The following is a 15,968-nucleotide window of genomic DNA, read 5'->3' on the forward strand; positions in this document are numbered from 1 at the left end:
TACTAGTGGAGCACACTCATAAGTAAAATCACTTTCTTGTGCAGCATTTGTAAAGGGTGCTAACCCATGGTCAGTAAAGTCTGCAAGTGGTGCTAACCCATTATAACTTTTTTTTATATGCATCCATAACTCTCATTAACTGCCAGATTTAATCCTTTTAAGCAGCTAGTGAGACTTCTTTTTATTGTGCCTCTCCAGAGTTACTAAAAGGCTTAGCTGGACTGTCCTATAGACAAGAAAATGTGAGTCTTGGAAGAATAATAGTCTGCACCAGCACTTGCCAAAAAAACACCAACAGGTTATGAAAGTAAAGCTTGAGACCTACTTCTATTGTTGCTATCATTTCCATTAAAGCATAAGAATTTTCTAAGCATACAACAATTCTAAGACCTTTAAATGTTGTTAGGCTGTGGAGAGATGTTACATACTTAATATAGAAGATCTCCAACAATATTAAGACCTTTAAATGTTGTTAGGTTGTGGAGAGATGTTATATAGTTATCCCAGGTGATCTAAAAAGACACCAGAGCACAATACTTTGAAGGACGGACAGATTAAAAGACTAGAATCTATCATCCTTGAACCAATATGGAAAACAATTTGAAAGGATACTATGTTCTGTAAACATGTTAATAAGTATAAGGAAAAAGTTTCAGACAGATGTGGTTGGGAATTAAGAGAATTAAAAGAGCTGGGTAATTGTCTAAGCTTATGCACCTGGTAGTGAGAGGAGTGACCAAAACAGGTGGGTGTTTTAGGAGCTAAATGAATGCATCAGCAATTCCAATGCAGGGGACTAATGTTAGTGGTGGGAAATTTGAATGCAAAAGTGGGTGATGTAGTTGAGGGTAAAATTAGGGAGCACAGGTAACTGGTGTATATGAATATAGTGAATAGAAAGTCAAGCTTTGTGTGGAAAAAGATTAGTAAACCTGGTCTCAAGAATTTGCATACTTATATATACAAGGATGAGTGGGGATGGGAGTCAACAGGAATGTACTGAGAGGTAGCTGGTGGAGTGTCTGATTATTTTCTGGTGGAGGTGAATGTGCAGGTTTGTAGTTGGTTTAGGGAAAGAGGTTATGACGTGGGTGGGAAGAGGGTGGGAAAGAAAAAGAGGGAGCTTGGTAAAGAAGCTTATGTATACAGATCCCAAGAGAAATTGGGAAATGAAAACTGGGAAATGGGTGAGGAATGGAAGGAATTTAAGGAAGAACTGCTTAAATGTGTGGGTGAAGTGTATGGCATGTAGAAGATGGGATGTAGGCATTTGAGTAATGGGTATAGAGTGACGGGATGATGTACAGAAGAATGGGGCAAGAGGTAAAGAGGAAGGTTCACAGGCTGAAAATGGCATATGGGGGCTGGGGTGAAAAGAGTACAGGCAAACCTCACAGAGAATAAGATAATGTTTTGGAAGGAGGTGCATAGTAAGGAAAACATGAAAACAAATGGGAGCATCAGCGTGGGTATCTGATCAAGGAAGTGGTGATCAAGGAAGTGGTAGCATGAATAGAAAATCAAATTTGGGAAGCACAATGTGGCTTCAGGAGGAGTGGTAGAGGATATAGACCAGGTACTCGCTTTGAAGACAATGTCAAACATGCTTAGAGAAAGCATATTATGTGGCTAATAGAGATGTAGCAGTGAGGAATCTTTATTGAGTGTAAAGCACGTATGTAATACCTGTGTGCGTTCAGGTGTGTGTGTGTGTGTGTGTGTGTATGTACCTGAAATACCCAGAGGATAGTATGTGGTGTGCAGGAGATTAATTGTATATGGAATGGCTGGGTAAGAATGAACAGAGTATGAAAGAGAATCAAATAAGGTGCTGAAATGGTACAGATATAGAGGGAGGAGCTGTGAAGATACACTGACTAAGAGGATATGCAGGTGAGAAGTGGAAGGAACAAAGGGGAAAGGGAGACTGAGAAGATGGATGGATGGAGTGAGAGACTTTGAGTTACTGGGTCCTGAACATGCAGGAAAAGTGAGGTATGCATGGCATAAAGCAAACTGGAGTGATGTGGTATACATGTGGCAATGGGCTGAACCTAGGCATATGAAATGGTCTGGGGAAATCATGGAATGATTTGTGGGGCATGGCTGTGAAAAAGGAGCTCTGGTATTTGTGCATTACGTATGACTGTAAAAGAGTGGCTGTAAACCTTATGCTGCCTTGCAAACATGGGAAACTGCAAACAAGCATGAATAAAATATACATATGCAGCATGAAACATAACCAAAGATGCACTATCTGTTGTGTGTGAGGCACAAACAATGTTGCTGAAAGGTAGTTCTATAATAAAAACACTGCACTTGACAATACCTGGGATAACTCCAAGATGATACCTGAGTGTTGCCTGTCAGCAAAATCACTGATATCAACACCAGGGTAAAAGAAATACACTCTAGGTAAGAAAACATACTACTGACCACACAACAACATTCTTAAGACAGGCTATTTTCTAGGAATTGACTGTGCAACTGGTGAAACCCACAAATTGCCAGAAAATAGCAGATAAACTTAGTAACAAAATATGGGTACAAAACAAAATCACCCAAGATGGAGAAAAACTTCGACCTAGCACATCTACCCAAGAAAGAAGACATGCAGTATACTTTTAATGGTGGTATCAGGTCGAGGCATAATTTACCCTATTCCTCACTACGGTAAAATCTTCTTCCCATCATATTTCTCATCCATTATCCATCAAGTGCCAAGATCTTTATCCTTACAAAATAGAACCCTCTCCATTTTATGTAGGTTAACTGCATCTGCAGTAGTTTCTTTCAAAGTCTTTTAAGTTTAATGATTTGAACACTTACCAGACTAACATCAGACTTCAGAGAATTTACCTCCCCTCATGTCTTCCTGCAAATTACAGAAAAGTCATCACTCCCTGTACAGCATCAGTGGTGTAGAAAATGAACTCAACCCATTCTTTAACACCTAAAATAATTGTCACGCAACAGTGGGTCTTGAGTAGCAACATCGAGCATACATGTTTCTCATCTAAAAAATTACCCACAAAACAGAGGTGGAAGGTTCATGGTTAGTGCTGCCATACATTATCCAATCTATAAACTATATTCTGCACTCCAAGTCTGTCCCAGTAGTCGAAACAGCCTGATGTGTATCTTGGTAAGAGATCTCTCAAACATGTTTTGTTGAATGTGACTGCTAATTTTGCATTTATCAGTTTCTTGCTGATGTTCTTAACTTGTCTATTGATTCTCTTATACTGCTCAGATTGGTAACCAATAAGCTGGCAAAAGTTCATTGCTGGGATACAAAAAAACTCTAGTAGAAACCAGTTGTGTAATTCTTCCTAGGTATACATTAATAAATTGTTTCATGACTTGTGTCACTTCCTAGGTATACAGTAACATGATGTTTCATGACTTGTATCACACTCTCAAGAGTAAGGACAGTAAACCATGGCCTAAATCTATCTAAAAAAGTCAATTATTCACCCAAACAATCCTTGACTACTGGCAAGTCCTGGCACAGTAAATAAAAAAAAGCCCAGTTTAGGTAAACCTAAAAAATCCTTGACTATGGTCAATCATTTTTCTTTTGATTTTCGACTTTTGTTAATAATTAAACCTAAGCCATACCATACTGTCTTTACATCTGAGAATGTGACACGAGTCATGAAACATTGTGTTACTGTATACTTAAAGAGAATTACACTACTGGCTTCAACTCAGTTTGTACTTTGGCCAGCTTATTGTAATCTACTTGAGCAGTATAAGAAAATCATTAGACAAGTTGAGAACATCAGCAAGAAACTGATAAATGTTGAAGTAGCAATCATATTCCATGAAAGATCCCTACTTAACACAAACCACAAACTGATGGATAACAATTCTGAAAATGAAATCTGGGATGATATTCATAAAAATGCTTAAAGCAGTAATCAAAATATACAATCATTGCTCAGTGAAAGCAATTATGATTGTGGTAACTGTGAAATAACTGAGAGAGCCAAATCAAACATCATTTTCTTGACCCACAAAATTCTTGACAATTGGCAAGTCCTGGCACAGTAAATAAAAAAAAAAAAGCAAAGTTTAGCTAAACCTAAAAGAAATGTTGGAACTCATTTAGTGATGTCACTGGAAACAGTAAATAGATCATAGGAGTATCTTTGGTTGTGACTGACGTAGCATGTTCAAAGTTTAGAGGGTAAAGTGGCAGCTCACCATAATACTAAGCTACATATTATAACATCCACAAAACATTTTCAATACTATTTTCCAAAATAACTTTAGACTGAGATATTTACTCTTACATATACAGCCAGTATGGAGCAAAAATATGAACAGATGGGAGCCACTCTCATCTTGAGACCAGAGTGACTAGACTGCAACTTCTCCATATCTAATTACTGTACAAGTTAGGGGAGGGAAGAGATTCTATAGGGATCCCTGAATGTAAACCTTCTTAATGCATCATTTCGCTGTGGCAAAGTGGGGAATAATAACAGCAATGGGTGTGAGAATATCAAAGATTCAAACCAATACACTGAGATGTGTCAACTTCAATATGCTAAAAATCTTAGTAACCATTTTGTAAAGAATCAGCAGCATGGATACAATGTAAATAAATGACTCATGAATATAGAGGTTTATGAAAGAAACATAAAAAGGTGTAACAATGGAAAAAATTACTCACAGACAACTCTGCCAAATGATATACCTGCCAGAAAACCTATTCTTTTTTCATATTTTCTTTTTTCAGAAGCATTCTCTTTTTTTCTAAGAAGCCTGAGTTGGTTATCTAAAAGCTCATGCAATTAAACAAGGTTGTTACTGGAATTTTTGGGTGAAGATATTGATCACCTTTAGACAAATAAAAAACTACAAAATAATTTAGTAAAGGTCTTTTGCTAAGTTAAGCAAGATTCTTTATCAAAAAATGGAGTCAAGCAAAGTAAGTTACCACAACCACATAGGTGTGACTAGTTATGGTAGGAGGAAGATGGATCAAGGGGATTATGCAAGTTTTCCAATGGAGGGAATATCTATGAAAAAATAAAAGATGAATAACCTGGAACTCTTAGGTTAAGAAAATTATTTCAAGGTACAGAAAAACAGAATCAGACATTAGAACAACTGAAGGAAGAAATACAAAAAATGGAAAGTCGAATAGATCATGAAATATAATCAAAGGGTATAATAAGAGAATCAATTCAGCTTAAGGGTTTCAGAGGTTAAGTAAACAAAAGAAGGTGCAGTAAGTGAAAAGCATTATAGAAAAGGGTCAATAGTGTTTTCTCTGGATGTCTTTCAGGTAGATCAAGAAAAGGAAATGCCCATTAAAAAGACCAAAGAACTGAAAGAAGAGGGCAGGGAGCAAGACCAAGTAATTGGGAATAAAGGGTCATGCCTGATGCAGTGCAACATAGATGTCAAGACAATGAACAGAAGTACATGGGAAATAATTCAGTAAAGCTTATTTAAAAAATATTTCAATAAGTCAAGGAAATATATGGTCCAATAGCACCCACAACCAGGCCCCATAGACCTTTCTGCAATTTCCCCTGACTGCTTCATATGCCCTGGTTCAGCCCAATGACAGCTCTTCACTCCCTATATACCACACTGCTCCAATTTCCAGTATCCCTTAGAAGCTACACACCCTGTTCAGGTTCTGAACACTAGGTGCCTTACATTCAATCCTTTTACTTCCTCCTTGGTTTCCACACTTTCCTATGTTCCTTTACTTTTGACAAGTATATCCGCTTGGATATTTTCTCTTCACTCATCTTCTAGATATGCTTTCACTATTTCATCATGTTCTCTTCAGCTCTCTCTTACTACCATGCCTCTCTCTTACCCTATCACAAGCTATCGTCTGAGAAAGGATGATTTTCAGATAATGGGCTCTAAGTTTACATGAAATAAATCAATGGCTTTTCTGGATGTCAATGGCACTGGAAACTCCTTTTCAGCTCTGTATCATCCAGCTGTAAATGATATATCAGAATGCTTCACATAATCCTTCAAATGGGCCATGAAATACATGAAAGCACCTCCAAGAAATATGTCTAAATGCAGATGACGGACCTCTTACTCCATCTGTCTTTACGAACCAAATACAGTTGGCTAGGTAGTGGGTTAGAAATCGAAAAAAAATATAAATGTTCCACATTATACATTTGTCTCCAGCACCAGCATGGAAATATTACTCATCCCAAAAAATGCAACCATAAACAGTGACTGAACAGATCAGACACCACTGTGAGGTGAGAGTAAATGAAAACAAGCACATGCTCCATGTGGACAAACTCTGACTCTCTCCATCATGAAATGTGGGTTCATCATCAGTGCTGGAATGGACTATTTTTGAGGGAGACCAATGGTTTGGGAGGGAGGGGGGTCTGCCTTTTATTTATCTCTGATCTTTCTACACACCACCTGATGTGGGTGCTGGTGGAGACCTATCACCCGTACAAGAGTGTAGGATGTTGCCACTATGAACCATTTGTTAAGTTCTACCAAAGTTGTAGTAATTTTAGTTCCTTTAAGGACACAGCATTCTTCCATTGTTCTATCTTCTTTACTGTGAAATCCAATTTTTTTTGGTCTATATCATCATAATAACCATTAAGCATGATTTGGGATCATTATATGTGTGTGTATTGTTTATTAACTATGTGCTTTGTTTTCTGTATTCTAGAAAAAATCTAAACCCTTAACTTTATTAAAGGAAAGAAATCTTATGTGTATGTTTCTAATGACTAAAATAATGTTTCAAGTGATGTGCCTGTATCCCTTGAACTGGCAAACCATACATTCCTTAAGTAACCCAATGATCCCTCACTCTACTACTATCCAACCTTAGCAGCAGCAGAAAAACGAACCAGAACATCAACTTATTCTCACCCTGGAGTTGATGCAGCTGGAATATGTGAGACACATGTAGAAATACATCTTCACAGCATGAAATATATATACTTTCTCAAAGGCATGCCGTACGCAAACATATTGACACTATGGATGGCTGATTGGTATTTTTCTTAGTCATCCCAAACAAATCATTAACAAAGAATAAAATTGGTACTATGGTTAAAGGTATTAAAGCTTTAACAAACATAAAGTGTACCCTGTGCGCCACACACAAGGTGAACCTAGCAGTCACCACTGATTTTTATCTGTGCATTAATGTTAACAAACTAATGTAATTTGTGATACCATTTTCAGTCATAAATCAAGTTTTCGAACTTGTGTTTGTTTGTAAATGATAGTTCTATGACATCATAAACAATAACACTGAATTTATGAGAGAGAGGTGGAGACAGAAAAAGCACAAGAACACATCACCATTTATGATGCTTCTTTCACAATTTTCTTTACATATTTTTCTTTCTCCTCATTGTCTTCCATCTTAAGGGTACTGAGAATATCTTTAGTTACATAAATAAAAAAATATAAAACAATAAGGTCACTTTCCAGATGCCAATGCGAGTTGCACATACTAAACTTGGTTGAGGACAGCAGCCTCCAAATCACCACACATACACTACTTACAAAGAGAATGGGGAAAATCTCAAACCACCATTTTAAACCAACAGACAATAAAATGTTAAATAAATGGATTTTTTTTTAGAACTTTTGAAGTCGATGATATATTCGTCATCTGTCCATTTATGTAAGTTTTTTGGATGGCAAGATAGTTGCCAAAAATAAGTTACTTATTGTGAATAAGCAAATGAACTACTTGTCAACAATGCTGACCAGCCTTATTCAAAATCTTTTAAGTTCAATCATTAATATTGCAAGAGAATGCCTATGAACATTTTGAAGATTCGGTCAGTGAAGTGTTCAACTGATGCTTTGTCTGAAAGATGTATACCACCACTTTTATATTACAAAAAGTAGAAAGGATTGTTTCTATCTACATTAAACAAGGCTTGAGTATAAAAAGGAAAAGTATGTGGGATTACACAGAAGTACACCAGTATTTCAGCTGTCACACTTCTATGCCATGCTAGTAAACCTTACAGTTCCCACACACGAGATTCATGGAAAACCCTGAGCAGTAAATTATTAGTTTTATGAAATTAAACAATCATTTGTAATTACTGGAAAAGTAAATATCAAATGTCAAACCTGAACAAGTTCTTATATTCAATTAGTGAATCTTAGATAAAAATTAAGTAATTTCCTGTAACAACTGTGCCTGAAAACCTTCTCCCTTACTATTTCATGATAACATATAGCCTAAAATATAGCCACTATCATCATATATGTATCCCTACAGCCCCTTTCACAGGGCTCTTATAGCTTCAAGGGTATTCTATAAATCGGAAACAACTATGGACTCCACTTAAGCGAGAAGTTCCTGGATGAGACTGTACTCCCTTTCATTACTCAGTGATACTACAGCCCCAATGAAGGACACTTTTCACTTGGTGGGCAACCAAAGGTAAGTGGAGGCAGGTAATACCCACAATCACTATGGCAAGTATTGACAAATTATAGGGAATGTGGTATATCACAACACATACCACAGAGTTTATCAAAAAGCTTCAGCATACTTTTCTGGATGAAGAGGAGTGTGTGCCTTTTACAAAGGAAGGAGAGTAAAACAGAAGATGGATGAAACCCCTAATGGGTGGAAAGCTAATGACAATAGCAGAAAATCAGACATCAATATTAAGAAATTACAAACAAGAATAAAATGAAAAAAAATTACAATTCTGAAGTGACTGGAGAAATTGAGAAAAAAACTCATAGAAAATGAAGCAGATAAAAAGCTGGTAATAGCAAGAGTGAAGGGTCAAGAGGGGTCTTCTCTGGGAGATCCTGAAATATATCAACTGAAGGAAATGCTCATAACAGAGATGAGAGTCTTGAGGGAAATACAAGAAAGAGAACAGGAAATTATTCTTGGGCTGAGGAAATGCTCATAAAAGAGAGATAAGAGACTGTTGAAGGAAATACAAGAAAGAGAACAGGAAATGATTCTTTGGCTGAGGAAGAGAGAAAACTGAAACAGAGGGACAGAATAACCCACCATGTGAAGCTATAGAGACAGCCATATATTCTATTAAAAAAAACTTATCAGAAAAACATATAGAATGTATGGCAAATGGTTAGTAAGGTGCAAGGTATTCAGCATCAATTCATGAAGGTAAAGTCGCAGATTTTAGAAAGAACCAGACTTAGAGGTGGACAAAGTACTACTTGCAGGATGTAGCTGTCAAGTGGGCAAAACCAAAAGAAAGAGGATGACAGGAGGTAAGATGACAGTGTGTGATGGAAGAAACACAAATAACAGAATCGCTTAGTAGATGCACCTTCTGAAAATAAAATAACAAAGAGAACGGAAAATACAGTGAAGATACTGTGTAAACGTATGATCAAAAGATCATTTTCAAAATGGAAATGGGTAGCTAGAAATACTTTAGAACACTAAGAAATTTGCTATAAAGGATTCAATGGGTTTTCATCAGAGTATACAGATCAAAGAAGGAAAGAAAACAAAACATGCTAAGGGCAATAACTGAGGGTCATCAAAAGCTCATGTGTATATCAGCCTCATCACTAGCACAGGATTCAAGTAAATTAGGTAATGTTAGAAAAAGGGCTATAAACACTGAATATAAACGAGAAAATACAAGGAATATATTGAAAAGAGCTTTGAGTGTAAAGAGAGATTTAGGGACACCAAACTAGATACTGCTGGAGATGCAAAGAGAAAAGTTACTAAAGAGATAAGATTTTCTTAGATATTCTAAGGGGGATACACAATAACATGGAGAGAATAATACAGCAATGAAGAATAGCAATCAGCTCCTTTATCAGCGAACAACTCAATGTTTCAAGAACTAACAGGAAGATATCAAATACATCTAATCACTAAATTAGAAAAGTAACTGAAGAAAATACTGTGCATAATAAATATTCACAATCCTTCAAAGAGTTTATGTGAACCAGAAAAAAATAATAAAGGCACATTCACAGAAGTGCAGGAAGCACAGTGTTAAAGTTTTAATAATGGATAATGTAAATTTAAAAAGAAACAGGCTATGAATACTCAAGTCACTGGAGACTGAGTTATGGAGACACAAATATACACTGGAAAGTATCCTGTATCAACATGGCAGTAAGCATACTAGTTAAAGGGACTGCTGTGTGATCAATGGTAAATATATATTCTTTTTTCATATATATTTGCCATTTCCTGCATTAGCAAGGTAGTGTTAAGAACAGAGGACTGAGCCTTAGAGGGAAGAACCTCACTTGGCCCTCTTCTCTGGTCCTTTTGGAAAATCAAAAACAGGAGGGGAGAATTTCCAGGCCCTTGCTCCCTTCTCTGTAAGTCGCTTTCTACGACACACGGGGAATACGTAGGGAAGTATTCTTTCTCTGCTATCCTCAGGGATATATATATATTCTATTTTCTATTTCATTATACTTTGTCGCTGTCTTCCACGTTAACGAGGCAGCACAAGGAAACAGACGGAAGAAATGGCCCAACCCACTCACATACACATGTATATACATACACGTCCACATGCACATATACATACCTATACATCTCAATGTATACATATATATATACACACACAGACACATACATATATACACATGTACATAATTCATACTGTCTGCCCTTATTCATTCCAGTCACCACCCAGCCACACATGATATGACAACCTCCTCCCCCCGCATGTGCGTGAGGTAGCACTAGGAAAAGACAACAAAGGCCACATTCATTCACACTCAGTCTCTAGCTGTCATGTATAATGCACCGAAACCACAGCTCCCTTTCCATATTCAGGCCCCACAAAACTTTCCATGGTTTACCCCAGATGCTTCACATGCCCTGGTTCAATCCATTAACAGCACATCGACACTGGTATACCACATCGTTCCAATTCACTCTATTCCTTGCACACCTTTCAACCTCCTGCATGTTCAGGCCCCGATCACTCAAAATCTTTTTCACTCCATCTTTCCACCTCCAATTTGGTCTACCAATTCTCCTCATTCCCTCCACCTCTGACACATATATCCTCTGTGTCAATCTTTCCTCACTCATTCTCTCCATGTGACCAAACCATTCCAAAACACCCTCTTCTACTCTCTCAACCACACCCTTTTTATTACCACACATCTCTCTTACCTTTTCATTACTTACTCGGTCAAACCACCTCACACCACATATTGTCCTCACACAAACATCTCACTTCCAGCACATCCACCCTCCTGTGCACAACTCTATCTATAGCCCATGCCTCGCAACCATATAACATTGTCGGAACCACTATTCCTTCAAACGTACCCATTTTTGCTTTCCGAGATAATGTTCTCGCCTTCCACACATTTTTCAACGCTCCCAGAATTTTCGCCCCCTCCACCACCCTGTGACTCACTTCAGCTTCCATGGTTCTATCCGCTGCCAAATCCACTCCCAGATATCTAAAACACTTCACTTCCTCCAGTTTTTCTCCATTCAAACTTGCCTCCTAACTGACTTGTCCTTCAACCCTACTGCATACTGCATACTAGCCCCTCTTTCCAAAAGTCTTAGATTTACCTCCCTAACTACCCCATCCATAAACAAATGGGGACATCACATACCTGTTGCAAACTGACATTCACTGGGAACCAATCACTCTCCTCTCTTCCTACTCGTACACATGCCTTACATCCTTGGAAAAACTTTTCACTGCTTCTAGCAACTTACCTCTCACACCATATACTCTTAATACCCTCCACAAAGATTCTCTGTCAACCCTATCATATGCCTTCTCATGATGCTGCATACAAATCTATCTTTTTCAAAGTATTTTTCACATACATTCTTCAAAGCAAACGCCTGCTCCACACATTCTCTACCACTTCCGAAACCACACTGCTCTTCCCCAATCTGATGCTTAATGCCTTAATCTTCTCAAGCAATACCCTCGTACAATTTCCCAGGAATACTCAACAAACTTATGCCTGTGTAGCTTGAAAACACCTTTGTCCCCTCTGCCTTTGTTCAATGGCACTAAGCATGCATTCTGCCAAACCTCAGGCACTTCATCATGGTCCATACATACACAGTCATCCACTTTTTTTTAATAAATTCCACTGCAATACCATCCAAACCCGAAGCCTTGCCAGATTTCATCTTCAGCAAAGCTTTCACTACCTTTTGCCTTCTAGAACATTCATCTTTGCCCTTTTTCGTACGTGTTTGCTGATTCCTGTATTAGCAAAGTAATGCCAGGAACAGAGGAAGAAAAAGCCTCATTCACCTGCTTGTCAAGCTGTCATATGTAATGCATGGATACACAGCCCTTATCCACAATTAGGCCCCACGGACCTTTCTGTGGTTTCCCCCAGCTGACCAACATGCCATGGTTTAGCCCACTGACAGCATATAGCCCCTGTATACAACATCAATCTAATTCACTCTTATTTCATGTACATCTTTCATCTCCCTGCATGTTTAAGCCCTGAGCACTCTGAATCTTTTTCATTCCATCTTCCATCTCCAGTTTGGTCTACCCCTACTCGTTTCCCTTCCACTTTTAACATTTACATCCTCTTTGTCAATCTCTTTCTACTTTTTCTCTTCACATGTCCAAGCCATTTCAGCATCCTCTTCAGCTCTCTCAACCACAATCTCCTTGTTACCACATCTCTCTCCTATCCTTTTATTACTTACCTGACCAAACCACTTCACTTTACATGCTGTGCTCAAATGTTTCGCTTCAAACACATCCACCCAACTCTGAACATTCTCATTTACAGCCTTTGCCTCACATCCACACAACAATGTCTGGACTTATATGTACCTTCATCATACCTCTCTTTTTAGAACGTCCTAAATGCTCTTCGGACCTCTGTCCCCACACCAACCCTATCACTCACATCCTCTTCAATGGTTTCATTCATTGCCATGTCCACTTCTAGACACTTCTCTTCCTGCATAATTTTTTTCCTTTTCAACTCACACCCCAACTAACCTAACCTGTCCCCTGCTAAACCTAATAATTTTACTTGTTACATTTACTCTCAACTTGCTCCTTTCTCACACACTCCCAAACTCGTACATTAAATTTTGCAGTTTCTTACTTGAATCTGCCACTTCTTGTGTCATCAGCAAACAATATCTGACTCACTTCCCATGCCACTTCACTCCCTGCAGACTGCATACTTACCCACCTCTCTCACACCAGCATTACTAAACAACCAGGTCATATGCATTATCTGGTAAACAAGTCATATTTACTACCTAAGCTATTCATTCTGTTGCATTTAACATTAAGCATGCAAATGCACATGCACTCCATCAAACAAGTCAATACACTGTTGAAGACCCTTTCCACACTAGCTACAATAAACACCTATAAAAAAAAACCTGACCAGACATTCCAGATAAATAGTACAGCTAAAAACACCACCAAAGAACAAAAAGTACCTATTGAGTAAATGAGAGCAGTGAGAGCAATCCAGCCAGCGACAGTGCGGGCTGTAGGCTTAGCTCTCCTGATGAGCACCCCACTGGCGAAGATGCCCACACCCATCACCAGAATTCCGCCAATTCCTGCATGGAAAAAACTAATAAAAAGGCGATACAAATAATTACACCAAATGTTCTTGGACAAGTGTCAAGAAAGAAAGAACAGCAGAAAGAATCATGGCAAAAATATCATTACTTAGCTATGCACACATGCAAGCCTAAAAACCTATATCCATTCCCTGCATACATAAAAATAGTCTTATCTATCATGTATAGCAATATTACATTTACCACAGTGGGTCGATACAGTAAAATTAAGATGTTCAAAAAGGTGAAAAGTTTGAGTAAAGACTGACCAGAGACCAAGGCAGCACTGTGGACGGGAAGGCGAAACTGACTCTCCAGGTATTTTGGGAGAAATGTATAAAGACCAGCAATTGGCAGGATGTGTAAAACGCTGCTAGCTGTCCGAAATATCAAGATCTTATTTTTCAACAGACGCCAAACTGCTTTCAGGAAGTCTGTAAAAGATAAAATAATGAGCCAGTGTAATGTTTAATCTTTAATGTGATGCTGTAGATATGAAAAAATAATGTTACTTTGGGTATATACTAAAAAAGGCTTTTAATTACATCTATAAACCTTCATAAAATGTGGAGGGAGAAAGCTTACATAACATTATTTGCAGCCCTCTCTATACTTCGACAAGTAAACCTGAACATTCGACATTCTATTTTCAAAAAAGGCAAAAACATGGTATATCCTTCACTGCACTCTAATTCACATTGTTTACCAATCTTTCATCCACAGCAAGTCAGAGAGAAACATATGAAAGTTGACTGGTGGTCTGACTTTGGCAATCATTAATGCAAACAGTAAAACTGGAAATGAAATGTTAACTGAAGTTACAGAAATTATGTAACTGTTCAGATGGGTTGTATGTACAATATTTCTCATAAAGATCGTGATCAGATCTACACTGGTCAAACTAGTATTGTTCTTATGGTTTAACAACATTAAAAATAGTGTTAGGTATGGTTAAGATTACTATGCAATATTTGCCCACCTTATGAGATTTTGGTCTCCAAAATGACTGGCCAGCCCAGCAGGAGCCAGTATATCATTCTGGTTGTCTATATCTGTACTTCATCTTAATGTAATTATATAAAAGCACTTGACACTTTGTATTTAGAGTTTCCTTGATGTTATTACCAGATATAGGTAGCTTTGGTTGGGGTGTTGTGTGAAGTGAGAGGGTCAGGGAGAATGGTTTGGTTGAGAGAGAAGAGGTAGTGAAAGCCTTCCAGAAGATGAAATCCGGTAAAGGGTGGGTGTGGATGATGGTACTGCAGTAGAATTTATCAAGAAAGGGGGAGACTGTGTTGTTGATTTGCTGGTAAGGATATTCAATGTATGTTTGGATTATGGTGAAGTGCCTGAGGATTTGTGGAATGCATGCATAGTGCCACTATACAAAGGCAAAGGGGATAAAGGCGAGTGTTCAAACTACAGAAGCACAAGTTTTGTTGAGCATTCCTGGGAAATTATATGGGAAGGTATTGATTGGGAGGGTGAAGGCATGTACAGAGCATCAACTGGGGAAGAGCATTGTGGTTTCAGAAGTGGAAGAGGATGTGTGGATCAGGTGTTTGCTTTGAAGAATGTGTGAGAGAAATACTTAGAAAAACAGATGGATTTGTGTGCAGCATTTATGGATCTGGAGAAGGCATATGATAAGAGTTGATAAAGATGATCTGTGGAAGATTTTAAGAGTATATGGTGTGAAAGGTAAGTTGCTAGAAGCAGTGAAGAGTTTTTACCCAGGATGTAAGGCATGTGTATGAGTAGGAAAAGAGGAGAGTGGTTGGTTCCCAGGGAATGTCGGTTTGCAGCAGGGGTGTGTAATGTCCCCATGGTTGTTTAATTTGTTCATGGATGTGATGGTTGACGTACATGTAAGAGTTTTGGAGAGAGGGGCGAGTATGCAGTCTGTTGGAGATGAGAGGACCTGGGAAGCGAGTCAGTTGTTCCTCAACAATGATACAGCACTGGTGGTTGATACGAATGTGAAACTGCAGAAGTTGGTGACTGAGTTTGGAAGTGTGTGAGAGAGAGGAGAAAGTTGAGAGTAAATGTGAATAAGAACAAGGTTATGATGTTCAGTAGGGTTGAGGGACAAGTTAATTGGGATGCAAGTTTGAATGGAGAAAAATTGGAGGAAGTGAAGTGTTCCAGATATCTGGGAGTGGACTTAGCAGTGAACGGAACCAAGGAAGCGGAAATGAGTCACAGGGAGGGGGAGGGGATGAAGGTTCTTGGAGAGATGAAGAATGTGTGGAAGGAGAGAATATTATCTCGGAGAGCAAAAATGGGTATGTTTGAAGGAATTGTAGTTCCAACAATACTAAATGGTTGTGAGGCATGGGCTATAGATAATGGCTGTATGGAGGAGGGTGGATGTGCTGGAAATGAAATGTTTGAGGACAATATGTGG

The 15,968-nt window shown here is 38.3% G+C and overlaps 1 protein-coding gene across 15 annotated transcripts in view; it reads right to left on the reverse strand.

Annotated features, from left to right (window-relative positions):
* Oatp74D (Organic anion transporting polypeptide 74D) overlaps nt 1-15,968 on the reverse strand; it is a 494,863-nt gene that overhangs the window by 39,486 nt on the left and 439,409 nt on the right. For all 15 annotated transcript variants that reach the window (XR_011714762.1, XM_071679231.1, XM_071679230.1 and 12 more), the window contains 2 exons: nt 13,831-13,995; nt 13,433-13,558 (listed from right to left, as the gene is read on the reverse strand). Coding sequence is in view for 14 of the 15 variants with exons in the window: in XM_071679231.1 (XP_071535332.1) it covers nt 13,433-13,558; nt 13,831-13,995 (291 nt within the window). In the remaining variant the exon portion in view is untranslated. The remainder of the gene's footprint in view (nt 1-13,432; nt 13,559-13,830; nt 13,996-15,968) is intronic.

The sequence above is a fragment of the Panulirus ornatus genome, chromosome 29 (genome assembly GCF_036320965.1).
Source record: "Panulirus ornatus isolate Po-2019 chromosome 29, ASM3632096v1, whole genome shotgun sequence".
Taxonomy (NCBI): Eukaryota; Metazoa; Arthropoda; class Malacostraca; order Decapoda; family Palinuridae; genus Panulirus; species Panulirus ornatus.